At 52.6% G+C, this 25,231-nt stretch overlaps 1 protein-coding gene across 4 annotated transcripts; it reads left to right on the forward strand.

Moving 5' to 3' along the window:
* On the forward strand, positions 1–24,376 carry NUMBL (NUMB like, endocytic adaptor protein). Of its 4 annotated transcripts, none has more exons than XM_025366899.1 (10): positions 1–234; positions 3,727–3,811; positions 6,091–6,230; positions 7,837–7,911; positions 8,003–8,077; positions 9,756–9,896; positions 12,464–12,653; positions 17,121–17,426; positions 20,772–20,894; positions 22,922–24,376. In XM_025366899.1, the coding sequence occupies exons 1-10, from the start codon at positions 211–213 to the stop codon at positions 23,581–23,583; spliced, it is 1,821 nt and encodes a 606-aa protein (XP_025222684.1). In that variant the 5' UTR covers positions 1–210; the 3' UTR covers positions 23,584–24,376. The 4 variants fall into 4 exon arrangements, with proteins under 4 accessions (XP_025222684.1, XP_025222685.1, XP_025222688.1 ...); XM_025366900.1 differs by having other exon boundaries at positions 17,124–17,426; XM_025366903.1 differs by lacking the exon at positions 3,727–3,811.
* The last annotated feature ends 855 nt before the right edge of the window (positions 24,377–25,231 follow it).

Here is a 25,231-nt window from a genome sequence, read left to right on the forward strand (position 1 = left end):
GACGCTCCCCCGCCCCCGGAACGGAATCCTCCCGGGAGCCGAGCAGGCTCGCGCGCGTGCATCCCGCACCATCCCCCGGCCCCGGGCCCTGGCCCGCGTCAGACCGAGCTGCCGCCGCCGCCACCGCAGCAGCAGCAGCAGCAGCAGCAGCAGCAGTCGGGGAGCCGGGCCCAGCCAGGGCCGCGGGAGGCGGGGGCGCCCGGGCCCTGGATGTCCCGCAGCGCGGCGGCCAGCGTGAGAAGGGCGGGAGAGGGGGGCTCGGGTCGGGGGCGGCGCCGCTGCTGATGTGGCGGAGGGTGGGAGGCGGCCGCGGCGCCCGGATGGAGAGAGGGTGCCAAGGCTGGAGAGGGTGGTCCTGGGTGGGGGTCCAGGAACAGGCCCAACAAGCCAAAGCCCAGGAGACCAGGGTCTTGGGCACAGACCCCTGGGCCATCTCTTGCCAAGGCCCTGGAAATAGGGATCCTGGACACAGACCCCCCACAAAATCAAGGACAGGGGTACAGAGATTCTAGGTACAACTCCTGGAACTAGATGGGGATGGAGATGGGGTCGGGGATACAGCCCCCGTATCAAACCAAGGCCTCCAGGAGGTGATTCCAGACACAATCCCTACCTCTCTCTGCCTAAGGGGGTCTCAGCACAACAACTCCCTAGGCACGGTCTCAAGGATGGGGTCACTGCGTACAGCTTTCCCACCTCGCCAAGGCATGGGGGGACTCCAAGCACAGCCTGCCCCTAGGCCTCAGAGGCACCCTGGGCACAGCATCCCCCCAATCCTTGGGCGGTGTCCCAGGCACAGCCCCTTCTCAAAACAAGGTCCCGTGCCTGGGACTCCACCCCACCCCAGCCTGAATAAAATAAGGACAATTTCAGGCAACCCCCAATCCCTCCACCCCCTGGCTTGGTCAAGGGTCCCAGGGCACAGAACCCCTGGGCCACCCCCTTTGTCCCCAGGGCTGCCCAGCTGTCCAAGAGTGGCCCCACCCGCAGACAATGCACCGCCTCCCCCTCCCGGACCTGGCCCCTCAGGCTCCAGCATACAGGCTGGGCTGGGGGCGGCTCCCCAGGGACCGGGTGCAGCCCTGTCTGTCTGCAGCGTCTGCGGTGACGGTGACGGCGGCTTTGTGTGTGGTACCTGGGGGGAAGGGGGGAAGCAAGCAATGGGGAGGTGGCTAGGAGTGTGCCCTGTGTTTGTGTGGCTGTGGCTGTGTATGTGTGTGTGTGCACGCATACGCTGCGGCTGGTGACAGGAATCCTGTGTGTGTGCTTGTGGTGGTGTCTATGATTGTGTCTGTGTGTGACCCTAGTATTTGACTGTGTATGTGTGTGTGACAGCTGCTTACTATGCAGAATCCTGTACTTTTTAGTCTGACTGTGTTTGGAGGTGTGCATGGTTGTGACTGTGGTTGTCTGTGATTATGTCTTTTGTGACCCTGTGTTTGTATGCCTCGGTAACTATAACTGGGTATGTGACAGTATGTGTTGAGTCTGGGGGTGGGCATGCGTGTGACTGACAGGATGTGGGTGGAGTTGTGACTGTGTGTGTGAGTGGAGTTGTCTATGGCTCCATGTGCATGTGTGACCCTCCCAGTGACTGACAATGTTTATAGTTGTGTCTCTACCTGATTTTATATACATGAGTGACACACACCTGTCTGTGCAACTCTGCCTGTGTGACTGCCATTGTATCTGAAGTCACATTGTGTCTATGTGCCTGGGGTTGTGTGACAGTATTGTGTATGACAGTGTTGCGTATGCAGAACCATGTCTGAGTGTGTGACTGGGGTTGTATTAATATAAATGACTGTATCTGGCTGTGTGTGTGATAATGAGTGATTATATGTATTTCTAGCTTTGTATGTGTGATTTGGGTTATGTATTTGACTAAGTGTCTGAAACCCTGGCTATTTAAAAGGATTATTTGTGTGTGACTAAAGCTATGGATGTGTCTCCGTATTGGTGCCAGGAAATTATGTTTGTAGGGGTGTTTATGTAACTGTGGCTTCCATATGACTGTGTATGACCTGCATGTCTGTGACCCTGGGTGACTATAGATGTTTGTGTCTATGTCATCACCTGTGAGAGTTTGGGGTCTGCAGTTGTGTGCCTGTTTTGTCTCTGTGTGTATGTGCTGGACTACCTGTGTTTGAATGTATGATTTGGTGATGAGATTGGCCCCTGACTGTGCACATGGCTCCATCAGGACCTGTGTCTTCTGTGTAAACCCAACTATAAATGCCATGTCCTGGTCACTGCATTTCTGTGCCTACGCTGGACTGTGTACTTGTGACATGGGAAACTAAAACTGTGCGCTTTTGTCTCTATGTGTGAGACATGTGTATAGGTGGGGCTTATGACTTTGTGCACCTGTCCACACGGGGCTGTGATTCTGTGTGGCCACATACTTGTCTGTGTGACTTGTGTGCCTGCATGAAGAATGGCTATATGTTTCACTGTGTTGGAGTGACATGGTACAGCTGTGTATGGGACACTGGGTGATGGGATTATGACCATGATAGGTGGCTGGGTCACATGGACATTGATGCTGTGGCCATGCCTACAGGACCACCATGGCTGTGTCTTAAGGGTGGCCATTCTTGGGGATAGTTGTTTGTGGGTGGTTGCGTGCTGTGGCCATCAGTACCTCTGTGTGTGGTTGTGTATAGAGGACTGTCCCTATGAGTATGGCTGTCACAGTAGACTGTGTGACTGATGCTGTGACCAGATGTGAGCACCTATGACTGGGTATGTGTGATCATGTGACAGTGTGTGACCAAAAACAGTGTTGGTGTGACTGGTCTGGTTGAGGCTGCATGTCCACGTGCAGCTGTGCCTGCATGTGGTCTCCATGGGACCAAATGTGTGCCTGTCCGTGTGCATCTGTGACCAGATGTCAGTGTGCAGCAGTGGAGATACATGTGACAAGTGTGTATAGCTGCAATTGTGTTGTGTGGGACTGGGTCACCAAATGGGTGAACTCTGGGTGTGATTCTATCTGGGTGGGCCTGTGACATCAGTATCTTGGACGGGTGCCTGAGGAAACATAGCTGTCACTGGGTGTGGCCGTGCATGTGCGGCTCTAGTGGGTGTGTCTGGGCCCCGTTATTTGTATATGGCTGAGAATGTGGATGGAAGTGACCAGATTTCAGTGGGTGGTGTGAGCAGGTGTCTGTGGTGGGGACTAAGTGAGCTGGGACGTGCTACATGTATGTGGACAGATGTCTGTAGTAGAGACTATGTGTGTCTGAACATGAATATGTGGCCAGATGTTTACGGTGGCAGCTTTCTGGGGTTGTGACTGTTTCTGTGTATCTGCGATCTAAGGTATGTAGCTGTGATTGCATCTCTGTGTAACCAAGTATATAGGGCTGTTGCCGGATGCTAGGGACACCTGTAGATACATGGATACATACAGCTGGCTGCATACGTGTATAGCCCTGGACATGCATCTAGAGGGCAAGGCCACTCTCATAGCATTCCCTTGGGCAGTGAGGCTCTCCTGAGGCCAGCACATCCCCAACATATGCCCCCCAAACATACCTACTTCTTCCTGGGCCCTTGGAACCAGGTGGCTGATCTCCCTGGTAACAGTTGCTAGGACAACTAGGACTGTCATCGGGGAGCCCAAGATGGAGGGGGCTGACTGAAGTCCCAAGTTGGGGTGAGGTATCGAACTGAGCCCCACCCCAGACAAACTTCTCACCTTGTCCTCCCCTACTCGGGCAGGGCGGACCCCGGAGGCCTGAGCAGCACCTGCCCCCAGCCCCGTGTGGGGCCCCGGGGCCCCCAGAAACCTGCAGGACGGATCCAGGTGAGTGACCAGCCTGGGACACGGCAGGGCTGAATGGGTATGCGGTCTTGCCTAGCATGACCAGAGGAGCTGTCCCTGCGATCACATGGGCTTAATCACATTCATGAGTGGACCCCCTCAGGCATCTTCCTCCGCGACTGCCAGAGTCCCACTCATGCACAGACCCACACCCTGACACCCTTACAGCCTCAAGTGCAGGGCCACACTCAGACACTCACATCTGTAGACATACAGTTAGACACACACACACACAAACACAGATCTCTTTCAGATCACACACACCTGCTAATGCAGTAACACACTTGAACACGTGCTTAAGTAAATGTTCATCACACTAATACACAAACATATATACACATACATAGACACACAGACACATTCCCAGACAACACCCAGATTCACAGGTGACCACAGACGCTCGCTGGATACAGACTCTGAGATACATACTCTCAAGAGACACACTGTTGGCTGGGCGCGGTGGCTCAACGCCTATAATCCCAGCACTTTGGGAGGCTGAGGTGGGCAGATCACCTGAGGTCGGGAGTTCGAGACCAGCCGGACCAACATGGAGAAACTCCGTCTCTATTAAAAATACAAAATTATCCAGGGGTGGTGGCGCATGCCTGTAATCCCAGCTACTCGGGAGGCTGAGGCAGGAGAATCGCTTGAACGCGGGAGGCAGAGGTTGCTGTGAGCCGAGATCGCGCCATTGCACTCCAGCCTCCATTCGCAACAAGAGCAAAACTCCGTCTCAAAAAAAAAAAAAAAAAAAAGACCTACTCTTGCACAGTCTGACAACACACACAGACCCACCTTTCTACAGATGACAGTCACACTTTCACAGCACCCGCGGGCCCAGGCTCTCACAGGGAGCTACGGTTGTGCACAAACACGCACAAACACAGTCTCACAAAGAGCACCCAGCACTCTCTCAGGCAACAGTCGCACCCTTACAAATAACCCTCATGAACACAGTCTCGCTAAAGACAACCTCATGTTCTCACACACCCTAACGGATGCACCACTGCACACAGATACAACCTCTGTGCAATACCCATGCACCCACACTCTAAGATGACAGCCACAGCCACAGCTACACAGGCTCGCCGCCAACAGCTGCACTCTTGGACACAGACAGTCTCGTGGGTCCCTCAGACGCACTCTCAGAGGCAGTATCATCACAGACTCACAGACAATAGCCACACCTTCACACACAGACATAGCTACATGGATAACAGCCATGGGCACACCCTTTGAAAGACGACAGCCTCATGCTCAAACACAGACACACCCTCCCTCACAGGCAACAGGCACTGAGCCACAAGTTCTCATAGACAACAACGGCACTCTCGCATATAGACGGCAGACACACACAAGCACTCTCAGACTTCGATGCCCTTCAGCAACAACCTTCAGGGACTCAGACTCACAGACAACAACCACACTTGGATGCATCCCTCATAGACAGCACTCACAGATGCACACTATCATACACCATTCTCAGACATGCATTCTTCCAAACAGCCTTCAGAAACACACTCACAGACATTACTTGCATGCTCAGATACAGATCCCTTCATAGCTTTCCAGAACATACCATTGCACACTTGCTTACACACACACGTTGGTGCTCCCAGTCCTGGGACTGTCAGGATGGCTGATAAGTGAAGACTGTCCTAGTGGCTGCCACCTCCACACCCACTCCACACACCCACAGCGCTGCCTCTGACAGTCGTGGGTGCAAGGCCCCAGAAACCTTGCCTGGGGACTAGACACAGTTGTCACAGAATGGCTGCGTCTCAGAGTTCCAGAGGCAAGCCACCATCCCCCACACCCCATGCACCTGACTCCCGCACCTCTGACCCATGCAGTTCCCAACTCCTCTGCTGTCCTCTGATCACCCCACTGCCTGACTCTCATACCCCTAAAACCCCTGTGTGGCCCCTGACCCCTATGCCCTCCAACCCCCATGCCCTCCAACCGCCATGCCCTCCTATGTCTGACTTCCCACCCTTTGGATGCTCATGGCCTGGGAATGAGGAAGCATCCACCACACGGACAAGAAGCCCTCCAACGCCCTGAAACCTGTGCCCCATGCCCCCACCCCAGACCTCCCGCCCCTTAGCCCTGTGGTTCTGAATCCGCAGTGCCCAGTGCTCGCACTCCCCTGGCTTCTGTTGGCTCCTTTCCTCATGCTCCTTGAGCACTGGTCCCTCCCTGTTGAGCTCCATACCTTCTGACACTCGCCCTTGATCCACATCACTGTCCTGTGTCACCAGACGGGGCGGGCACCATGAACAAGTTACGGCAGAGCCTGCGGCGGAGGAAGCCAGCCTACGTGCCTGAGGCGTCGCGCCCGCACCAGTGGCAGGCGGACGAGGACGCAGTGCGGAAGGGCACGTGCAGCTTCCCGGTCAGGGTGAGTGGGCGGGGCGCGGCGGGGCGTGGACGGGGGGGTGCTGTGCTGTGCGCATGCACGGCCTGACTGGGACACGCGCTCAAGTCTTTTGAAGTTGGTATTAAAAAGCGTGAGGCCGGCCGGGCGCTGTGGCTTATGCCTGTAATCCCAGCACTTTGGGAGGCTGAGGCAGGTAGATCACCTGAGGTGAGGAGTTCGAGACCAGCCTGACCAATATGGTGAAACCCCATCTCTACTAAGAATACAAAACTTAGCTGGGCATGGTGCCATCTTGCCATCTCTACTAAGAATACAAAACTTAGCTGGGCATGGTGCCATCTTGCCATCTCTACTAAAAATACAAAAATTAGCCGGGCGTGGTGCAGGGCGCCTGTAGCTACTGGGGAGGCTGAGACAGGAGAATCGCTTGAACCCGGGAGGCAGAGGTTCAGTGAGCCGAGATAGCACCACTGCACTCCAGCCTGGGTGACAGAGCAGACTCTGTCTAAAAAAAAAAAAAAAAAAAAAGCGTGAAGCGTGGTGGCGGCTCATACCTGTAATTCGAGGACACTGGGAGGCTGTGGTGGGAGGATTGCTTGAGCCAAGGAGTTCAAGACCAGCCTGGGCAAACACAGAGAGACCCTGTCTCTACAAAAAATAGTCAGGCACAGTGGCACGCACCAGTAGTCCCAGCTATTCGCAAGGCTGAGGTGGGAGACTCACGAGTCCAGGAAGGTGGAGGCTACCGTGAGCCTTAATTGTGCCGTTGCACTCCAGCCTAGACAACAGAGTGATACCCAATCTTGAAAACAAACAACCAAAACACGTTTTCTTGTACCAGCAAACTATCACCTGGAAACCATCAGGTCATGTGTAGCATTTGCAAAGCGCTCTACCGTTAAGGGCGTTCTGGTTTAGCCATACCCTATACCTTTACATTCCTATGAGGGGGAGAGCAGGAATCATGGCATGGACTGTGGAGCTCAGCCCCTTCCTGGCTGAGTGATGACTCACCATGGTCACAGCCCCTCCACTACCTTATGTTCCCTTCCCCCGGAAGCAGACTGAGTGCGAAGCCTTCATTTGGGAGGTGCAGGAAATGGTGTTGGGAGTGAGGAAAGGAAAGCAGTCAGTAAAGGGTGTGTTATTAAAACTGCAGCTGTGTGCAACTGAGCTTTCCCCTGGGAAACTCGAGGCAACAGTCATCCCACCTGCAGGTGAGGGAGCTCGGGCTCAGGTACCCTAACTCCCGTCAATCATTGCGGGGACTGGCCCAGGCTCTTTCTAGCTGCTTTAGGGTGGGCAGAGCAGTTTTGCATGGCCTGGGGCCAGTCCTCACGCACAGAGATGCAAATGGTGGCTCTCGGAGGACTATGGTGCCAGGTTAGGGCCCAGGGATATAGCTAGACCTGAATCACTACCACATGCTGTGCTTCAGTTTCCCCATCTGCATGTCTAGACTAGGAATGGGGTGTCCACCTTGTAGAGTTGAGATGCAGAATAAATGATTGCATACACGTCATGCATGTGTTTAGAATATTGTCTGCTGCATGGCAGATGCTCAGTGGGCACTGAGAATGAGTGATTACTGTGCTGTTTTCTATCCCTCCATTCCCTCCAACCCAAGTACCTGGGCCACGTGGAGGTGGAGGAGTCCCGGGGAATGCACGTGTGTGAAGACGCGGTGAAGAAGCTGAAGGCGGTGAGTGAGGGGGCTGGCACAAGGGAGGGGGCAAGGTCAGACAGGGAGAGGCACCCTGACCCGGCTCCTTTGTCCCCTTGCCTCTCCCTAGATGGGCCGAAAGTCCGTGAAGTCTGTCCTGTGGGTGTCAGCCGATGGGCTCCGAGTGGTGGATGACAAAACCAAGGTAGGAGGCCTGTGGGGGTGGACGCCAGGGGGCCTGTCTGCTCACCCTGCTGGAATCAGAGCGGAGGACGCCTTCCCACCTCCTCTGCACATCCCTCCCTCAGGGACCTTCTAGATGATGCTGTGTGCTCCCTCAGTCATCATAACTCAGGAATAAATGCTGTGATTATTTGGGAACTGGCATAGGCTGTGGGTGAGAGAGACTGGAGCAGCTGCCTCAGCTCCGATCCCAGCTTAGGGCCCCTGGGCATGAGATTTAACCTCTCTGGGTCTCAGTTGTGTCATCTAAAAAATGGGGATTATAGGCCGGGAGCGGTGGCTCATGCCTGTGATCCCAGTACTTTGGGAGGCCAAAGAGGGAGGATCACCTGTGGTCAGGAGTTTAAGACCAGCCTGGCAATATGGTGAAACCTCATCTCTACTAAAAATACAAAAATTAGCCAGATGTGGTGGTGCACACCTGTAATCCCAGCTACTTGGGAGGCTGAGGCAGGAGAATCGCTTGCACCCGAGAGGTGGAGGTTGCAGTGAGCTGAGATGATGCCATTGCACTCCAGCCTGGGCAACAACAGCGAAACTCCATCTCAAAAAAAGGAGGGGGGGTGGGATTATCATAGACCCTACCATTAAGTGAGAAAGCATATGCAAGTTGTTTGAAATGGTGCCTGGCTGGGAGGGCCCCTTGAAGCCAGGAGTTCAAGATAAGCCTGTGAAAAGGAGCAAGGTTCCATCTATACAAAATAATTTTTAATACAATTTTTAATGTGGGCTGGGCACGGTGGCTCATACCTATAATCCCAGCACTTTGGGAGGCTGAGGCGGGTGGATCACCTGAGGTCAGGAGTTCGAGACTAGCCTGACCAAGATGGTGAAACCCCACCTCTACTAAAAATACAAAAATTAGCCGGATGTGGTGATGCGTGCCTGTAATCCCAGCTACTTGGGAGGCTGAGACAGGAGAATCGCTTGAACCCAGGAGGCAGAGGTTTCAGTAAGCCAAGATCACACCACTGCACTCTAGCCTGGGTGACAGAGCAAGACTTCTTCTGGGAAGAAAAAAATTATTTAAATAGGGTCTGGTACATCGTACATAACTGCTCAGATCAATGAATGTTAGCCGTTAAGTGTTTGTTGTCACCCTGCCCAGCCAGAAGGAAGCACTATGAGGCCACGATCTAGGTATCTGTTTGCTCACCTTGAATCCCCTGCCCCCAGCCCAGAGACTGCCCTAGGAGGTGCCCAGGACATGCTGAGAGTTGGGTTAATGACAGAACAAGGCCACCACCTTTGCAAGGCAGTTTCCTCAGCCCAAAATACTGTTCCTTGACTTTTTTTTCTAGTTGATACCTGCTTCAGGAAGCCCTGTCTGACTAACCCCAAGCTGGCTTCTGCCATGCTGGCCCTGACCCCTCTGCCTGTGCCTCCCCGGTCCTGGACCTGACCCCTCTGCCTGGGCTTCCTTCATCACATCCTGCCTGTACTCTGGGCTGCCCATCTTGTGATGGGTCTGATCTTCCCTCTGACCTGGGAGCCCTCTGCAGGCAGGGCACAGGGTGTCTCAGTGACTGCTGGGTCCCTACCCTGTTCAGGACGGGATTTCAGCAGACACGGAGAGAATGTTGAGTGAATACTCGAAAGACAGTTCACACTCTTCTCCTGGCCTCCCCGGCCCCTCCTAGGATCTTCTGGTCGACCAGACCATCGAAAAGGTCTCCTTTTGTGCTCCTGACCGCAACCTGGACAAGGCTTTCTCCTATATCTGCCGTGATGGGACCACCCGCCGCTGGATCTGCCACTGTTTTCTGGCACTCAAGGACTCCGTGAGTATTGCCACAGCTGGCCGACTCTTCCCTCCCATGCCCTGGCATCCCAGCCCCACCCTGACAAGCTTCCTCCATTCAGGCACGTCACTCACCTCTGTGTGCCCAGTTTCCTCATCTGGAGAAGAGGGTATACTCAGTTCCCAATTTAGAGTATTCACGTGAGGGCCGGATGCAGTGGCTCCTACCTGTAATCCCAGAACTTTGGGATGCTGGGGCGGGTGGATTGCCTGAGCTCAGGCATTCAAGACCACCCTGGACCACATGGTAAAATCCCATCGCCACTGAAATACAAAAAATTAGCCAGGTGTGGTGGTGCACACCTGTAGTCCTAGCTATCAGGAGGCTGAGGCAGGAGAATCACTTGAGCCCAGGAGGTGGAGGTTGCAGTGAGCCAGAATTGCACCACTGCACTTCAGCCTGGGTGACAGAGTGAGACTCCATCTCAAAAAAAAAAAAAAAAGAGTATTGGCTGGGCATGGTGGCTCAGTGGCTCACACCTATAATCCCAGCACTTTGGGATTACAAAGTGCTGGGATTACAGGTGTGAGCCACCCCACCCGGCAATATTTTTAATTTAATTAATTAATTAATTTAATGAGACAAGATCTCTCTCTGTCACCCAGGCTGGCGTGCAGTGGTGCAATCTCACCTCACTGCAACCTGGGTTCAAGCGATTCTCCCACCTCAGCTTCCTGAGTAGCTGGGACTACAGGCACATGCCACCATGCCCGGCTAATTTTCTGTATTTTTTGTAGAGACGGGGTTTCACCATGTTGCCCAGGCTTGTCTGGAACTCCTGGACTCAAGTGATCCACTCACCTTGGCCTCCCAAAGTGCTTGGATTACAGGCATGAGCCACTTGGATCAGTAGTTCATTCCTTTTTTTTTTTTTTTTTGAGACAGAGCGAGACTGGAGTACAATGGCACAATCTTGGCTCACTGAACCCTCCTGGGTTCAAGCAATTCTCTTGCCTCAGCCTCCATAGTAGCTGGGATTACAGGTACATGCCACCGCGCCCGGCTAATTTTTGTATTTTTAGTAGAGACGGGGTTTCACCATGTTGGCCAGGCTGGTCTCGAACTCCTGGCCTCAAGTGATTTGCCTGCCTCAGCCTCCTGAAGTGCTGGGATTACAGGTGTGAGCCCCTGTGCTTGGACTGTCTGATACTTTTTGTATGTCAAATTTGTAGGTATTGGACTACTTCCCGCTCCATATTTCAGCATGCACACCATTAAGTAGAATTTGTATTTGTTTCCAGATTTTTTTTTTTTCCTTCAAAGTGAAAGATATAATTGTCTTAGTTCAGACTGCTGTAACCAAATAGTGTAGACTGTGTGGCTTAAATGAGAAACATTTGTTTCTTGCACTTCTAGAGGTTGGATGTCTGAGGTCAGGGTGTCAAATGGCTCATTTCTTGGTGAGGACTCTTTTCCTGGTTTGCAGACGGATGCCTGCTTTTTGTATCTTCACCTGGCAAGGTGGAGGGAGATCTCATGTCTTTTTCTCCTTTTTAAGGGCATTAATCCTGGCCGGGCACAGTGGCTTACGCCTGTAATCCCAACACTTTGTGAGGCGCAGGTGGGCAGATCACTTGGGGTCAGGAGTTCGAGTCCAGCCTCGCCAACATCGTGAAATCCCATCTCTACTAAAAATACAAAACTTAGCCGGGCGTGGCGGTGCATGCCTATAATCCCAGCTACTGGGAGGCTGAGGCAGGGGAATCGCTTGAAGCCGGGAGGTGGAGGTTGCAGTGAGCTGAGGTTGTGCCACTGCACTCCAGCATGAGCGTCAGAGTGAGACCCTGTCCCAGAAAAAAAATAAATAAATAAGGGCATTAATTCCATCATGAGGATCCCACCTCATGATCTAAACATAACTCTCATTGTCTCCCAAAGGCCTACCCCCAAATACCAGCACATTGTGAATGAGGGCTTCAGTGTTTGAATTGGGAGAGAAACACACATTTAGTCCATAGCAATGCACTAAAGCCTTCAGTGTACAGTCAACGAATTTTGACAACTGCATACACCCATGTAACCAAACCCCTATCAATATCTAGAACATTGCCACCACCCAATCATCCCTTCATACCCTTTCCAGTCATTCCCCACCCCATAGGAAACTACCACTATTCTGACTTTCTTTTTTTGAGACAGAATCTCGCTCTGTCACCCAAGCTGGAGTGCAGTGGTGCAATCATAGCTCCCTGCAGCCTTGACCTCCTGAGCTCAAGGGAACCTCCTGCCTCAGCCTCCCAAAGTGCTAGCATTACAGGCAAGAGCCACCACTCCTGGCCTGTTCTGACTTTTTTCACCATAGATTAGTTTTGCCTCTTCTGGAATTTCCGGTAAGTGGAGCCACACAACAGGCTCATTGGTTTCTGACTTCTTTCACTTGGAGCTGTCATTTCCAGCCCTTCCTCGTGGTGCAGATGAGCACTGAAGCCCAGAGAAGTGCAGGGACTCATCCAGCGCGATCCAGTACCTAGCAGCTGTAACCCAGTGCCCCGGCCCCTGTCCGCACTGCCCAGCACCTCTAACCCCCGCCCATCCTCTCCCCACAGGGTGAGAGGCTGAGCCACGCTGTGGGCTGTGCTTTTGCCGCCTGCCTGGAGCGAAAACAGCGACGGGAGAAGGAATGCGGGGTCACGGCCGCCTTCGATGCCAGCCGCACCAGCTTCGCCCGCGAGGGCTCCTTCCGCCTGTCTGGGGGTGGGCGGCCTGCTGAGCGAGAGGCCCCGGACAAGAAGAAAGGTGGGTGTTGCCCCGAGCACCAGCAGGGCACAGAGTGGGCACAGGGTACCCAAGGTCGGGGGGCGGGGGGCTTCAGAGGTACAGGGACTCAACAGTTTACAAAGCAGGGGATGCTTCAGGCCAGGCGCCATGGCTCACACCTGTAATCCCAGCACTTTGAGAGGCCAAGGTGGGCAGATCACTTGAGGTCAGAAGTTCGAGACCAGCCTGGGCAACATGGTGAAACCTCGTCTCTACTAAAAATACAAAAATTAACCGGGCATGGTGGCCTACACCTGTAATCCCAACTACTTGGGAGGCTGATGCAGGAGGATTGCTGGAACCCTGGAGGTGGAGGTTGCAGTGAGCCAAGATCACGCCACTGCACTCCGGTCTGGGCAATAGAGTAAGACTCTGTCTTTTTTTGAGACAGAGTCTCGCTCTGTCACCCAGGCTGGAGTGCAAGGGTGCGATCTCGGCTCACTGCAATCTCCGCCTCCCGGGTTCAAGCAATTCTCCTGCCTCAGCCTCCTGAGTAGCCAGGATTACAGGCATGGCTAATTTTTGTATTTTTATTAGAGACAGGGTTTCCCCGTGTTGGCCAGGCTGGTCTCGAACTCTTGACCTCAGGTGATCCACCTGCCTCGGCCTCCCAAAGTGCTGGGATTACAGGCGTGAGCCATGGCGCCTGGCCTTCTCAGGACTTTTCAACCTGTGTATCAAGACCTGTGAAGCCAATTTGCTGTATTGTAGCTGGCATTTTTTGTTTTGTTTTCTGAGTTGAGGTCTAATTCTGTTGCCCAGGCTGGAGTGCAGTGGCGTGATCACAGCTCCCTGCACCCTCAAACTGCTGGGCTCAGGTAATTCTCCTGCCTCAGCCTCCAGGTAGCTGGGAATATGGGCACGCACCACAGCATCTGGCTAGTTTTATTTTTAGTTTTTGTAGAACTGGGATCTTGCTGTGTTTCCCAGGCTGTTCTCAAACTCCTGGCCTCAAATGATCCTCCCACCTCAGCCTCCCAAAGCACTGGTGTTATAGGTATGGACAACTGGGCCCAGCCCATGTGGCTGGCATTTTAAAAAATGAAATCAACCTGGGCAACATAGGGAAACCCTGTCTCTACAAATCATTAAAAAATTAGCCAGGCATGGTGGTGCAGCCTGTGGTCCCAGCTACTCAGGAGGCTGAGGCAGGAGGATCACCTGGGCCCAGGAGGTAGAGGCTGCAGACAGCTGCGATTGTGCCACCACACTCAAACCTGGGTGACAGACAGAGTGAGACCCTGTATAAAAAAAAAAAAATGAGGCCGGGCGCGGTGGCTCAAGCCTGTAATCCCAGCACTTTGGGAGGCCGAGACGGGCGGATCACGAGGTCAGGAGATCGAGACCATCCTAACATGGGCTAACATGGTGAAACCCCGTCTCCACTAAAAAATACAAAAAACTAGCCGGGCGAGGTGGCGGGCACCTGTAGTCCCAGCTACTCAGGAGGCTGAGGCAGGAGAATGGCATAAACCCGGGAGGCGGAGTTTGCAGTGAGCTGAGATCCGGCCACTGCACTCCAGCCTGGGCGACAGAGCGAGACTCTGTCTCAAAAAAAAAAAAGAATTTAAAAACAATGAAGTAGAGAATCATAGAAAATATCAGAGTATATTGAATGGCATAAGGGGAGGCGGAGCTTGCAGTGAGCTGAGATCTGGCCACTGCACTCCAGCCTGGGCGACAGAGCGAGACTCCGCCTCAAAAAAAAAAAAAAAAAAAAAAATATATATATATAATTTAATGATACATTTATTTGAGTGTGAGAGAAAGAGAGTGTGTGTGTGTGTGTGTGTGCGTGCGTGTGCATGTAAGAGGCTACCATATAAAAGATATCTCTTACTCTGGATTGCCATCAAGAAAGTTTGAAACATACTTGGTAAAACTAACTTTCTAGGTAAATGGTTACTTTGTAAGTTCTAAAACTGTGTGTGTGTGTGTGTATGTGTGTGTGTGTTTAAATTATAATTGTATGTATGTCCTGAGTCACCATATAATTTAGTTAATTAATTTATTTATTTTTTACTGTGAATTCTAGTTTACGTTTTTTGGGAAAACACTACTTAGAATTTACAAAGAATTTACCATTGGAAACTGATCCTGATTAAGGGAGACGAATGAGATTTGACAGGTATTAATAGGTGCAAGATGTGATCCTGAATTGGATCCTGGATTGTAAGGGGAAAAAAAAGAACATCTTTTTTTTAATTTTATTTATTTTTTTTTTTTTGAGACGGAGTCTCGCGCTGTGTCACCCAGGCTGGAGTGCAGTGGCGCGATCTCGGCTCACTGCAAGCTCCGCCTCCCAGGTTCACGCCATTCTCCTGCCTCAGCCTCCGAGTAGCTGGGACTACAGGCGCCCGCCACCACGCCCGGCTAGTTTTTTTGTATTTTTAGTAGAGACGGGGTTTCACCATGTTAGCCAGGATGGTCTCGATCTCCTGACCTCGTGATCCGCCCGCCTCGGCCTCCCAAAGTGCTGGGATTACAGGCTTGAGCCACCGCGCCCGGCCAAGAACATCTTTTTTTTGAGACAGAGTCTCTCTCTGGCACCCAGGCTGGAGTGCAGTGTCGCCATCTCAGCTCACTGCAACCTCCGCCTCCTGGTTTCAAGCAGTTCGTATGCCTCAGCCTCCTGAGTAGCTGGGATTACAGGTGCCCACCACCACACCCAGCTAAGTTTGTTTGTTTTATTTTTCTTTTTTGGAGACAGAGTCTCGCTCTGTTGCCCAGGCTGGAGTGCAATGGTGTGATCTTGGCTCACTGCAACCTCTGCCTCTCGGGTTCAAGCAATTCTCCTGCCTCAGCTTCTGGAGTAGCTGTAATCCCAGGCATGTGCCACTACAACTTTTTTTTTGTATTTTTAGTAGAGATGGTATTTCACCATGTTGGCAAGGCTGGTCTTGAACTCCTGGCCTCAAGTGATCCTCCCACCTCGGCCTCTCAAAGTGCTGGGATTATAGGCATGAGCCACTGTGTCCAGGCATGCTTTTGTTGGATTCCAAAACATTTAACATTCACCACCTAAACTGACCCTCTCGGAGGCTTGGGAAGTAGCATGAGATGTTTATCCCAGGTTTCTAGTTGGCAAACTGGAGCCCAGAGAGGGGAGGGGACTTCCTGAGGTCACACAGTGAGTGGGGGCAGAGGTGGTTTCCTGGTTCCAACCTGTCCTGGGCTGTTTCCACTGCCCTGGGCCAGACCTGCATGGGTGCCCCATTGTGTCACGATGGGAGAAGCAGCACTGGGCGACATCCTTCTGGGAGGGTCTCTCTGGGCCTGAGTTTAATCTCCATGGTATTCAGGCCGCAGCTTGGGGAGTCCCTGGTAGGAGGGTAGGTGTGTGTTCATAGTTCAGCAGGGGTGAGGGGAGCCCTGCCCTTGAAGAGCCTGCCTTTCCTGCTGAGTAGGGAGGTCAGGCTTCCTCCCAGAGGACAGAGAACAGTCTCAGAGTGGAGGGAGCCAGGCTGAGAGACCAGAACAATCTGGAAAGTTTCTCAGAGGATGAAGCATCCAAGCCATGTCTAGAATGACTGGAGGAAGGGAGGAGCTCCTTGAGGTGGGAAGAAGGCTGGGAGGTGGGAGACAGAGGGGAACAGACAGTGACAGAGAAAGACATGATACAGAGAGCGAGGCCAGAGGGAGACAGGGCGGGCAGTCATTTGGAGCATGGGCTCCAGAGTCAGCCTGTCCTTTCCTAGCAGTGTCATTTGGAGCATATCACACTGGGCCTTTGCTGGGTCTCAGTTTCCACATCTGTAAAATGAGGATCGTAGGCCGGGCGCGGTGGCTCAAGCCTGTAATCCCAGCACTTTGGGAGGCCGAGACGGGCGGATCACGAGGTCAGGAGATCGAGACCATCCTGGCTAACACGGTGAAACCCCGTCTCTACTAAGAAATACAAAAAACTAGCTGGGCGAGGTGGCGGGCGCCTGTAGTCCCAGCTACTCGGGAGGCTGAGGCAGGAGAATGGCGTAAACCTGGGAGGCGGAGCTTGCAGTGAGCTGAGATCCAGCCACTGCACTCCAGCCCGGGTGACACAGCGAGACTCCGTCTCAAAAAAAAAAAAAAAAATACTTGCAAAGCATCTGGAACAATGCCTCATACGTTATTCCGGCACCAAATAAGTGTTTGTTAAATGATCGGAAAGGGAGATAGAGGGTCTCCGAGGGAAGAACGGTGAGAGCAGCAGGGCAAGACAGAAAGGGGCAGGAAGCTAGCGAGACACAGAGGGTGAGCCTGGGGGACGGTGTTCCAAGGGCCTCCTGGGGAAGGGGATCTTGACTTGGGTGGGAGTGAGGGATATCTCAAGGCTTTGACTAGCTTGTCGTACGGGCAGGACTCACTGACAAGGAAGGCAGCCTTGGAGAATGACCCAGAGAACCAGGTGGGAGAGGCCTTGAATGCCATGGTGAGATACCTAACCATCCATCTCCCCCATGTCTCCAGCAGAGGCAGCAGCTGCCCCCACTGTGGCTCCTGGCCCTGCCCAGCCTGGGCATGTGTCCCCAACACCAGCCACCACATCCCCTGGTGAGAAGGGTGAGGCAGGCACCCCCGTGGCTGCAGGCACCACTGCGGCCGCCATCCCCCGGCGCCATGCCCCCCTGGAGCAGTTGGTTCGCCAGGGCTCCTTCCGTGGGTTCCCAGCACTCAGCCAGAAGAACTCACCTTTCAAACGGCAGCTGAGCCTACGGCTGAATGAGCTGCCATCCACGCTGCAGCGCCGCACTGACTTCCAGGTGAAGGGCACAGGTGAGCCCTGGGCCCACTGGGAAAGGGCACTGGAATCAATTGGCACTATCTGATGTGGGCAAGGGATAGAGGCGAGATGGTTCACACTGTGATTGATTTGCACTGTCTGCCATGGGCAAAGGAGAGAGAGGTGGAACATGTCATGATCGATTAGCAGTGGGCAAGGGAGAGGAAGGAGACGGCACAAATCAGGATTGATAAACCATGTCTGCTCTGAGTAAGGGATAGCAGAAAGGCCTCACAAGTTATGATCAATTAGCAATGTCTGGTGTGGTTAAGGAAAAGGAGAAAGATGACGCACGTCATGATTAGTTAGTAAAGTCCGCTATGGACAAAGAAGTCGGGCATGGATAAGGAAGTTTGCCATGGGCCAGGGAAAGAAGAGAAGCAACACTGTTGGCCTGTTTTTGCTCAGAAATAGACTGAAGCACTGTAAGTTAATGCGTGCTCTCTCCCTCCAAGCATTTGCCTGTGAAATCTGGCTAGGTGAAGGATACAGGTATTCCTCAGGCTGTAAGGAAAGGAGGATTGCGATGGATTAGCAATGTCTGCCTAGGGCAGAGAGCATCAAGGGATGGCAAAAAAGGCATCACAAATCATGATCAATTAGCAATGTCTGCTGTGGTTAAGGAAAACAAGAAGGATGGTGCACATCATGATTGGTTAGCAATCATGATCTCCTTACAGTGTGTGTCATGGGCAAGGGAGAAGAGAGAGTAGGAAGAGTGTTATGTTTTTACCCAAAGGGGAGACTCCCAGAATTTGGTCAGTAGAAACATGACATGCAGGGCACCAGTGAGCTCAGAGATCCCAGGGGTCAGGGGGCATAGTGATGGATCAGGGATATTTGTTGTGGGCACAGAGTTGAGCAGAGGCAGTACCCATCACGAAAAGGAGCAGCACGTCATAATTGATTGGCATTGTCTGCCATGGCTGGTGATAGGAGAGATGAGATATAAAGGTCGTGTTTTACTTGGAGGGAAGATGGAGTTACAAGGATCTGTTTCTTCTAGCACTTGGCCAGGGGAGCCATGAAGTCTGGACAGGTGATGGGTAAGGTGAGCAAAGAGCTCCATGGAGGAAAAAATTGTGTTTGATTACTAATGTCTGCCGTGGGTCAGGGAAAGGAGACAGATGGTATACATCATGGTCTAAAAGCGATGTCCAGCCAGGTGCAGTGGCTCATGCTTGTAGTCCCAGGACTTTGGGAGGCCAAGGCAGGCAGATCACTTGAGCCCAAGAGGGGTTCAAGGATCCCTTGAGGCAGATGACTTGGCTAAACCCTGTCTCTACAAAAAAATACAAAAACTAGTCTAGTGTGGTGACACATGCCTGTAGTCTCAGCTACTCAGGAGGCTGAGAAAGGAGAATTGCTTGAGCCCAGCAGATTGAGGCTGCAGTGAGCTCAGATTGCACCACTTCACTCCAGCCTGGGCAACAGAGTGAGATCCTGTCTAAAAAAAAAAAAAAAAATTAAGAACAATGTCTGCCGTGGGAAAGGAAGAAGATAGAAGTGGCATGCTACTGAGTTTTGCCTGAGGGAGGCAGGCAGAAGGGCTGTCTTCCCCACCAGCAGCCAGTGAAGCCATGTGGTCTGGCCCACACTCTTGTTCCTGGATGCCAAATCTGCATCGCCTACCCGTTATGGCCTTGGGGATTGGTGTGGGAGGGTGTTGAGCTGTATCCAGGAGGCTGGGCTGCTCCAAAAGGTAACCGGTGAGCAGGTGCCCACCCTTGTTGAGAGTGACGCACACTCACTCCATGCCTGCAGCACTCCTGGGCCATCACACACCCTCACGTTTGCTGTCCTGACGCAGCCTGACATCAGGCACACTCCCCAGGCTGTCACACGCACTCCTGAGAGGTGGCAGGAGCTCCAGGCTTTATTTAGAAGCCTCACACTCCTGTGGCCAGCTGCACGCTCACTTGGATGTGACTTGCCACACAGAAATTTCACATACATAGACATCGTACCCTCACACACATGTCACACATGCTCAGAAGTCACAAACTCAGAGTCAAGTATACTCTCAAGTCACGCACACTCCAAAATCACAGAGTCAGAAGTCACACATGGCCAGACATGGTGACTCACACCTGTAATCCCAACACTTTGGGAGGCCAAGGAGGGAGGATCACTTGAGCTCAGGAGTTTGAGACCAGCCTGGGCAGCACAGCAAGATCTCATCTCTACAGAAAAATTTTAAAACTTAACCTTTATTGTTAACCAGGTGCAGTGGTATGCACCTGTAGTCACAGCTACTCAGGAAGATTGCTTGAGCCTGGGAGGCAGAGGTTGCAGTGAGCCAAGATTGTGCCACTACACTCCAGCCTGGGCAACAGAATGAGACCGTGTCAAAAATAAGTAAATATTTTAAAAAAAGAAACACCCTAAGATTTACACACCTTCACAGATCACACACCCAGATTTATGCAAACTCCAAAGCTACATGTGCAGATTCATGCACACCTGCAAACACACTCGTACATCACACGGCAGATGCACTCACACCTGGGGGTCACGCATCAGGACGCCACAGACCTGACTCCAGTCACACTCAGATGCCCCAACCTCAGAAGCTGCATGCCTGTTTGGATGAACATGCACAATCATTGTTGACATTGGCTGTCCCACCTGGGCGCCCCCACAGCACACCTGCAGACACCTACGGCCAGTTCTGATGTTCACTGGAGCATCTGCATGACCCCTTGGAGACAGCCATTGGCTAAAACGTCACAGACATGTGTCACACACCACACATGGCAGTCCTTAATTGTTTATTTGGATGGTACCTTTGCTCATCCCAAGCCCTCGCGGGGCCGCCATGCCTGCTCAGTGTCTCCTGCCTTGCTGGCACAGGCACAGGCACATCTCTGCTCTCATGATGTTTGCCATAGGTCAGGCTGGGTGGGGTGGACAGGGCCCCACTTCTCTGCCCAAAGCTGGACAAATGATCCCCAGCCAGTGAGCGGCCATGCCACAATCCATTCAGACTGGGCCCATGTCCTTGCCATGCACGTGGTTTGGCATATTTTTAAACTAATATATGTTGCTAAATGTTTTAGACATCTCTTCTGGTTTGTGGCCGCACACAAATCTTGACGTCCTTGGTTTGGGGTCCCTGTTACTGTCAACCATCAAATGTCACACACTAAGTTGATTGTTCTGCCATTCAGATGTGACACACACATGTGTGCAGTTATTTGGCGGTCATGGCCACTTAGTTACTACAGCAGGAAAGGATACAGGTCACAAGAGAGGGCCACCAAGGGCGTGGGATAAAGGGTGGGGCTGCGGCAGGGCCTGGGCCTGTTTGCTGACCTCTGTCCTGCCCTGCTTCCCAGTGCCTGAGATGGAGCCTCCTGGCGCCAGCGACAGTGACAGCATCAACGCTCTGTGCACACAGATCAGTTCATCTTTTGCCAGTGCTGGAGCACCAGCACCAGGGCCACCACCTGCCACAACAGGTAAAGCCAGGCTTTCTACTGGGCAGACACCCTGCATGTCCTTCCTGTACCCCCTCCTCTATCCAGGGCTACCCAGATACTCCAGGGGTCTTGGGATCCTACAGGCTTAGAATCATGGATCACCTCAGAGCCAGGGGATCATCCTAGAACCATGGATTATCTTAGAGCCATGGGATTACCTGAGAATCATGTGATTATTTTAGAAACATGGACCATCTTAGAGCCAGGGGATCATCTTAGAGTCATGGGATTACCTCAGAATCATGCAATCACCTTAGAACCAGAGATCATCTTAGAGCCAGGAGATCAGCCTAGAACCAGAACCATGGGATTATCTGAGAATCATGTGATCATCTTAGAGCCATGGATCATTTTAGAGCCAGGGGATTATCCTGGATCCGTGGTTCATCTTAGAGCCATGGGATTACCTGAGAATCACGCAATCACTTTAGAAGCATGGATCATCTTAGAGTCAGGGGATTATCCTAGATCCATGCATCATCTTAGAGCCATGGGATTACCTCAGAATCGTGCGATCACCTTAGACCCAGGGATCATCTTAGAGCCAGGGGATCAGCCTAGAACCATGGGATTATCTGAGAATCATGCGATCATCTTAGAGTCATGGATCATCTCAGAACTGGGGGATTATCCTAGATCTGTGGATCATCTTAGAGCCATGGGATCACCTGAGAATCATGCGATCACCTTAGACCCAGGGACCATCTTAGAGCCAGGGGATTATCCTAGAATCATGGATCATCTTAGAGCCAGGGGATTATCCTAGAACCATGGATCATCTTAGAGCCATGGGATTGTCTGAGAATCATGTGATCATCTTAGAGCCATGGATCATCTCAGAGCCCTTGATCATTTTAGAGCCATGGATCATCTCAGAGCCCTTGATCATTTTAGAGCCATGGAATCCCCGTAGAACCATGGGATCCCCTTAGAACCAAGGGATCATCCTAGAACTATGGATCATCTTAGAGCCATGGGATTACCTGAGAATCAAGTGATCACCTTAGAACCATGATTTATCTTAGAGATACGGGATCATCTTAGAGCCATGGGGTCATCTCAGAGGCATGGGCTCATCCTAGAATCTTGGGATCACCTTAGAGCTCAGAGATTGTTTTGGAACCATGGAATCCTTGAGAACCGTGTATCATCTGAGAGCCATGGGCTTATCCTAGAACCACAGGAGCACCTTAGAATCTCAAACGCTATAAATGTAGAACTCAAGAATCTTAGAAAGCCCCACCCTAAACTGTCGGACCTTACTATGTTAGGATAATATTATACATGTGGAGAAAGATCCATGCAATCTTAGAATCTTAACTCCTAAAACAATACATTCTGAAAGTGTTAGAGAATCAAGGGTGATATTCAAAATAGTGAATACTGGCTGGGTGTGGTGGCTCATGCCTGTAATCCTAGTACTTTGGGTGGCCGAGGTGGGGGGATCACTTGAGATAGGAGTTTGCGTCCAGCCTGGGCAACATGTTGAAACCTCGCCTCTACTAAACATACAAAAAATCAGCTGGGTGTGATGGTGCGCGCCTGTAATCCCAGCTACTCAGGAGGCTGAGGCACGAGAATTGCTTGAACCTGGGAGGCGGAGGTTGCAGTGAGCCGAGATAGGGCCACTGCATCCCAGCCTGGGCAACAGAGTGAAACTCTCTCAAAACAGACAAACAAAACAAAATAGTGAATCCCAGGTTTGGCACTGACCAGTCAGAAGGGCAGTGGAGCTAGGAGGATGTCAGTCCTACTTAGACTTTCCCATCATAGGACCTCAGAAGCTCAGAATTGTATGTTCTTAGCACTCCAGAGCCATTATGTGGTCCAGAATGGTGAAGTCACTTGCCTAAAGTGAGCAAGCTAGGGAGGTGCAGAGCTGGGATTCAGAGGCAGGCGGTCTGGCTCCAGAGTCTGTGCTCTGATCCCCACGCCATGCCAGTTCCCAGCCTGAGGTTCTTCTGCTGAAGCCCTTGCCCCCTCACCTGTCCCTCTCCTCTCTCCAGGGACTTCTGCCTGGGGTGAGCCCTCCGTGCCCCCTGCAGCTGCCTTCCAGCCCGGGCACAAGCGGACACCTTCAGAGGCTGAGCGATGGCTGGAGGAGGTGTCACAGGTGGCCAAGGCCCAGCAGCAGCAGCAGCAGCAGCAGCAGCAGCAACAGCAGCAGCAGCAGCAAACAGCGTCTGTGGCCCCGGTGCCCACCATGCCTCCTGCCCTGCAGCCTTTCCCTGCCCCTGTGGGGCCCTTTGACGCGGCATCTGCCCAAGTGGCCGTGTTCCTGCCACCCCCGCACATGCAGCCCCCTTTTGTGCCCACCTACCCAGGCTTGGGCTACCCACCGATGCCCCGGGTGCCTGTGGTGGGCATCACACCCTCACAGATGGTGGCCAACGCCTTCTGCTCAGCCGCCCAGCTCCAGCCTCAGCCCGCCACCCTGCTTGGGAAAGCTGGGGCCTTCCCACCCCCTGCCATACCCAGTGCCCCTGGGAGCCAGGCCCGCCCTCGCCCCAATGGGGCCCCCTGGCCCCCGGAGCCAGCGCCTGCCCCAGCTCCAGAGTTGGACCCCTTTGAGGCCCAGTGGGCGGCATTAGAAGGCAAACCCACTGTGGAGAAACCCTCCAACCCCTTTTCTGGTGACCTGCAGAAGACATTCGAGATTGAACTGTAGCCCGAGCCGCCCCGCCCACTCCATCATCTCCAGGCGCCCCACGCCTGGGGGTGGAGGCACAACCTCTCCCTAACCCTGCTCTCTGGGGCTGCGCCCCTCAGCACCCTCTCAACACCCCCCTCTCTCAACCACCCCAACAACCACTACAGAACCAACATTGTGACACCCAGGTTGGAACAGGATGGAATTCAGGGATGGACCCAGCCTGGCTAAGGGAACCATTTCACTGCCGGACTTAGGCTGGCGATGCCCCCTTCCCCCACCCCAGACACAGGGGTTGGCCGCAATCCCACTGAATGCCCTTGGTTCACGCTCCATTTCCCAGTTTCTGTTGACCTCCCACCTTCCAGTGTTGGACAGGATGGGGGGGGACACTTGCTTAGGGGCTCTCCTGGGCCCCACACCAGTGCCCACCCCAAATCTGGTCGTCTCCTCCCCCCATACACAGCACAAGCTAAGGGCTGCCCTCTGCCCACACGCTGCGTTCACTGCCAATGCTGTAGTCACCCCCATCGCCCTCCAGCTCTGGGGCCCATGTGTTCCTTGGGCCAAGGTCTCATGGGGGCTGGGGCCAAGTTGGGGGACCAGGAGGCGGGGAGGGGGGAGGAGGAGAAGATGCGCAGTTACCTCATGTCTGTGCCCGCTGGGGAGGGGTCCGGGAAGAAAGGGAAGGGGTGCCTGGCGGGTACTTTTCTATCTTTTATTTCCAGATTTTTTTTGTATCTAAACTTGAAGATTTGTATTATACAAGGACAGCCAATAAAGGAAGAATATAATGGTGCCCCTCGGGAAACGAGGGTGTGTGTAGGGCGCTGGTGAGGCCCCAGAACCTTTCCTCCTGAGTCATGGACTGAAACGGAGTCAGAAGGGTGTCCCTGAGTGAGAACCTCCGAGTCATCGTGTAGTACCACTGACTCAGCACCTGCCAGGCAGGTATTCAAGGAGCCAAAATTAATCACCCCATTTATGTTCCTTACAGGTTTAGAACCAAGGAATAAAAAACATTATAAACTGCTGGCTGGGCGCAGCGGCTCACGCCTGTAATCCCAGCACTTTGGGAGGCCAAGGCAGGCAGATCACTTGAGGTCAGGAGTTCAAGACCAGCCTGGCCGACACGGAGAAACCCCGTCTCTACCAAAAATACAAAACTTAGCCAGGCATGGTGGCAGGCACCTGTAATTCCAGCTACTCAGGAGGCTGAGGCACAAGAATCGCTTGAACCCGAGCAGCAGAGGTTGCAGTGACCTGAGGTCGTACCACTGCACTCCTGCCTGGGCGACAGAGCGAGACTCTGTCTCAAAAACAAAAAACAAACTACTTCGAATTAGTTCAATATTACTATTTTAATGCGTCGGGTTGATAATAGTATATCTTTGCCCATGCTGGCAAATTCTTGTTTTGTCAGCATTTTCCATAACTGGCCAAAGTGTCACCTGACGTGGCAGCGTTTTGCAGTTTTGCTATTGTTTCTTGAGTCCTTTAATCTACAAGATGTATTTTTAAAGCTATATAATACATAAATTGTTTCGTTATAGCTCTTTAAAATGAGATTATTGATTATGTGCAATCCAATATTCTGTTCCCACTGGATAGATGGGGAAGTTGAGTCAGTGGCCCACGGTGATACATTTGATTCGTGTGGGCCAAA

This window comes from Theropithecus gelada, chromosome 19 (assembly GCF_003255815.1).
Source record: "Theropithecus gelada isolate Dixy chromosome 19, Tgel_1.0, whole genome shotgun sequence".
NCBI lineage: Eukaryota > Metazoa > Chordata > Mammalia > Primates > Cercopithecidae > Theropithecus > Theropithecus gelada.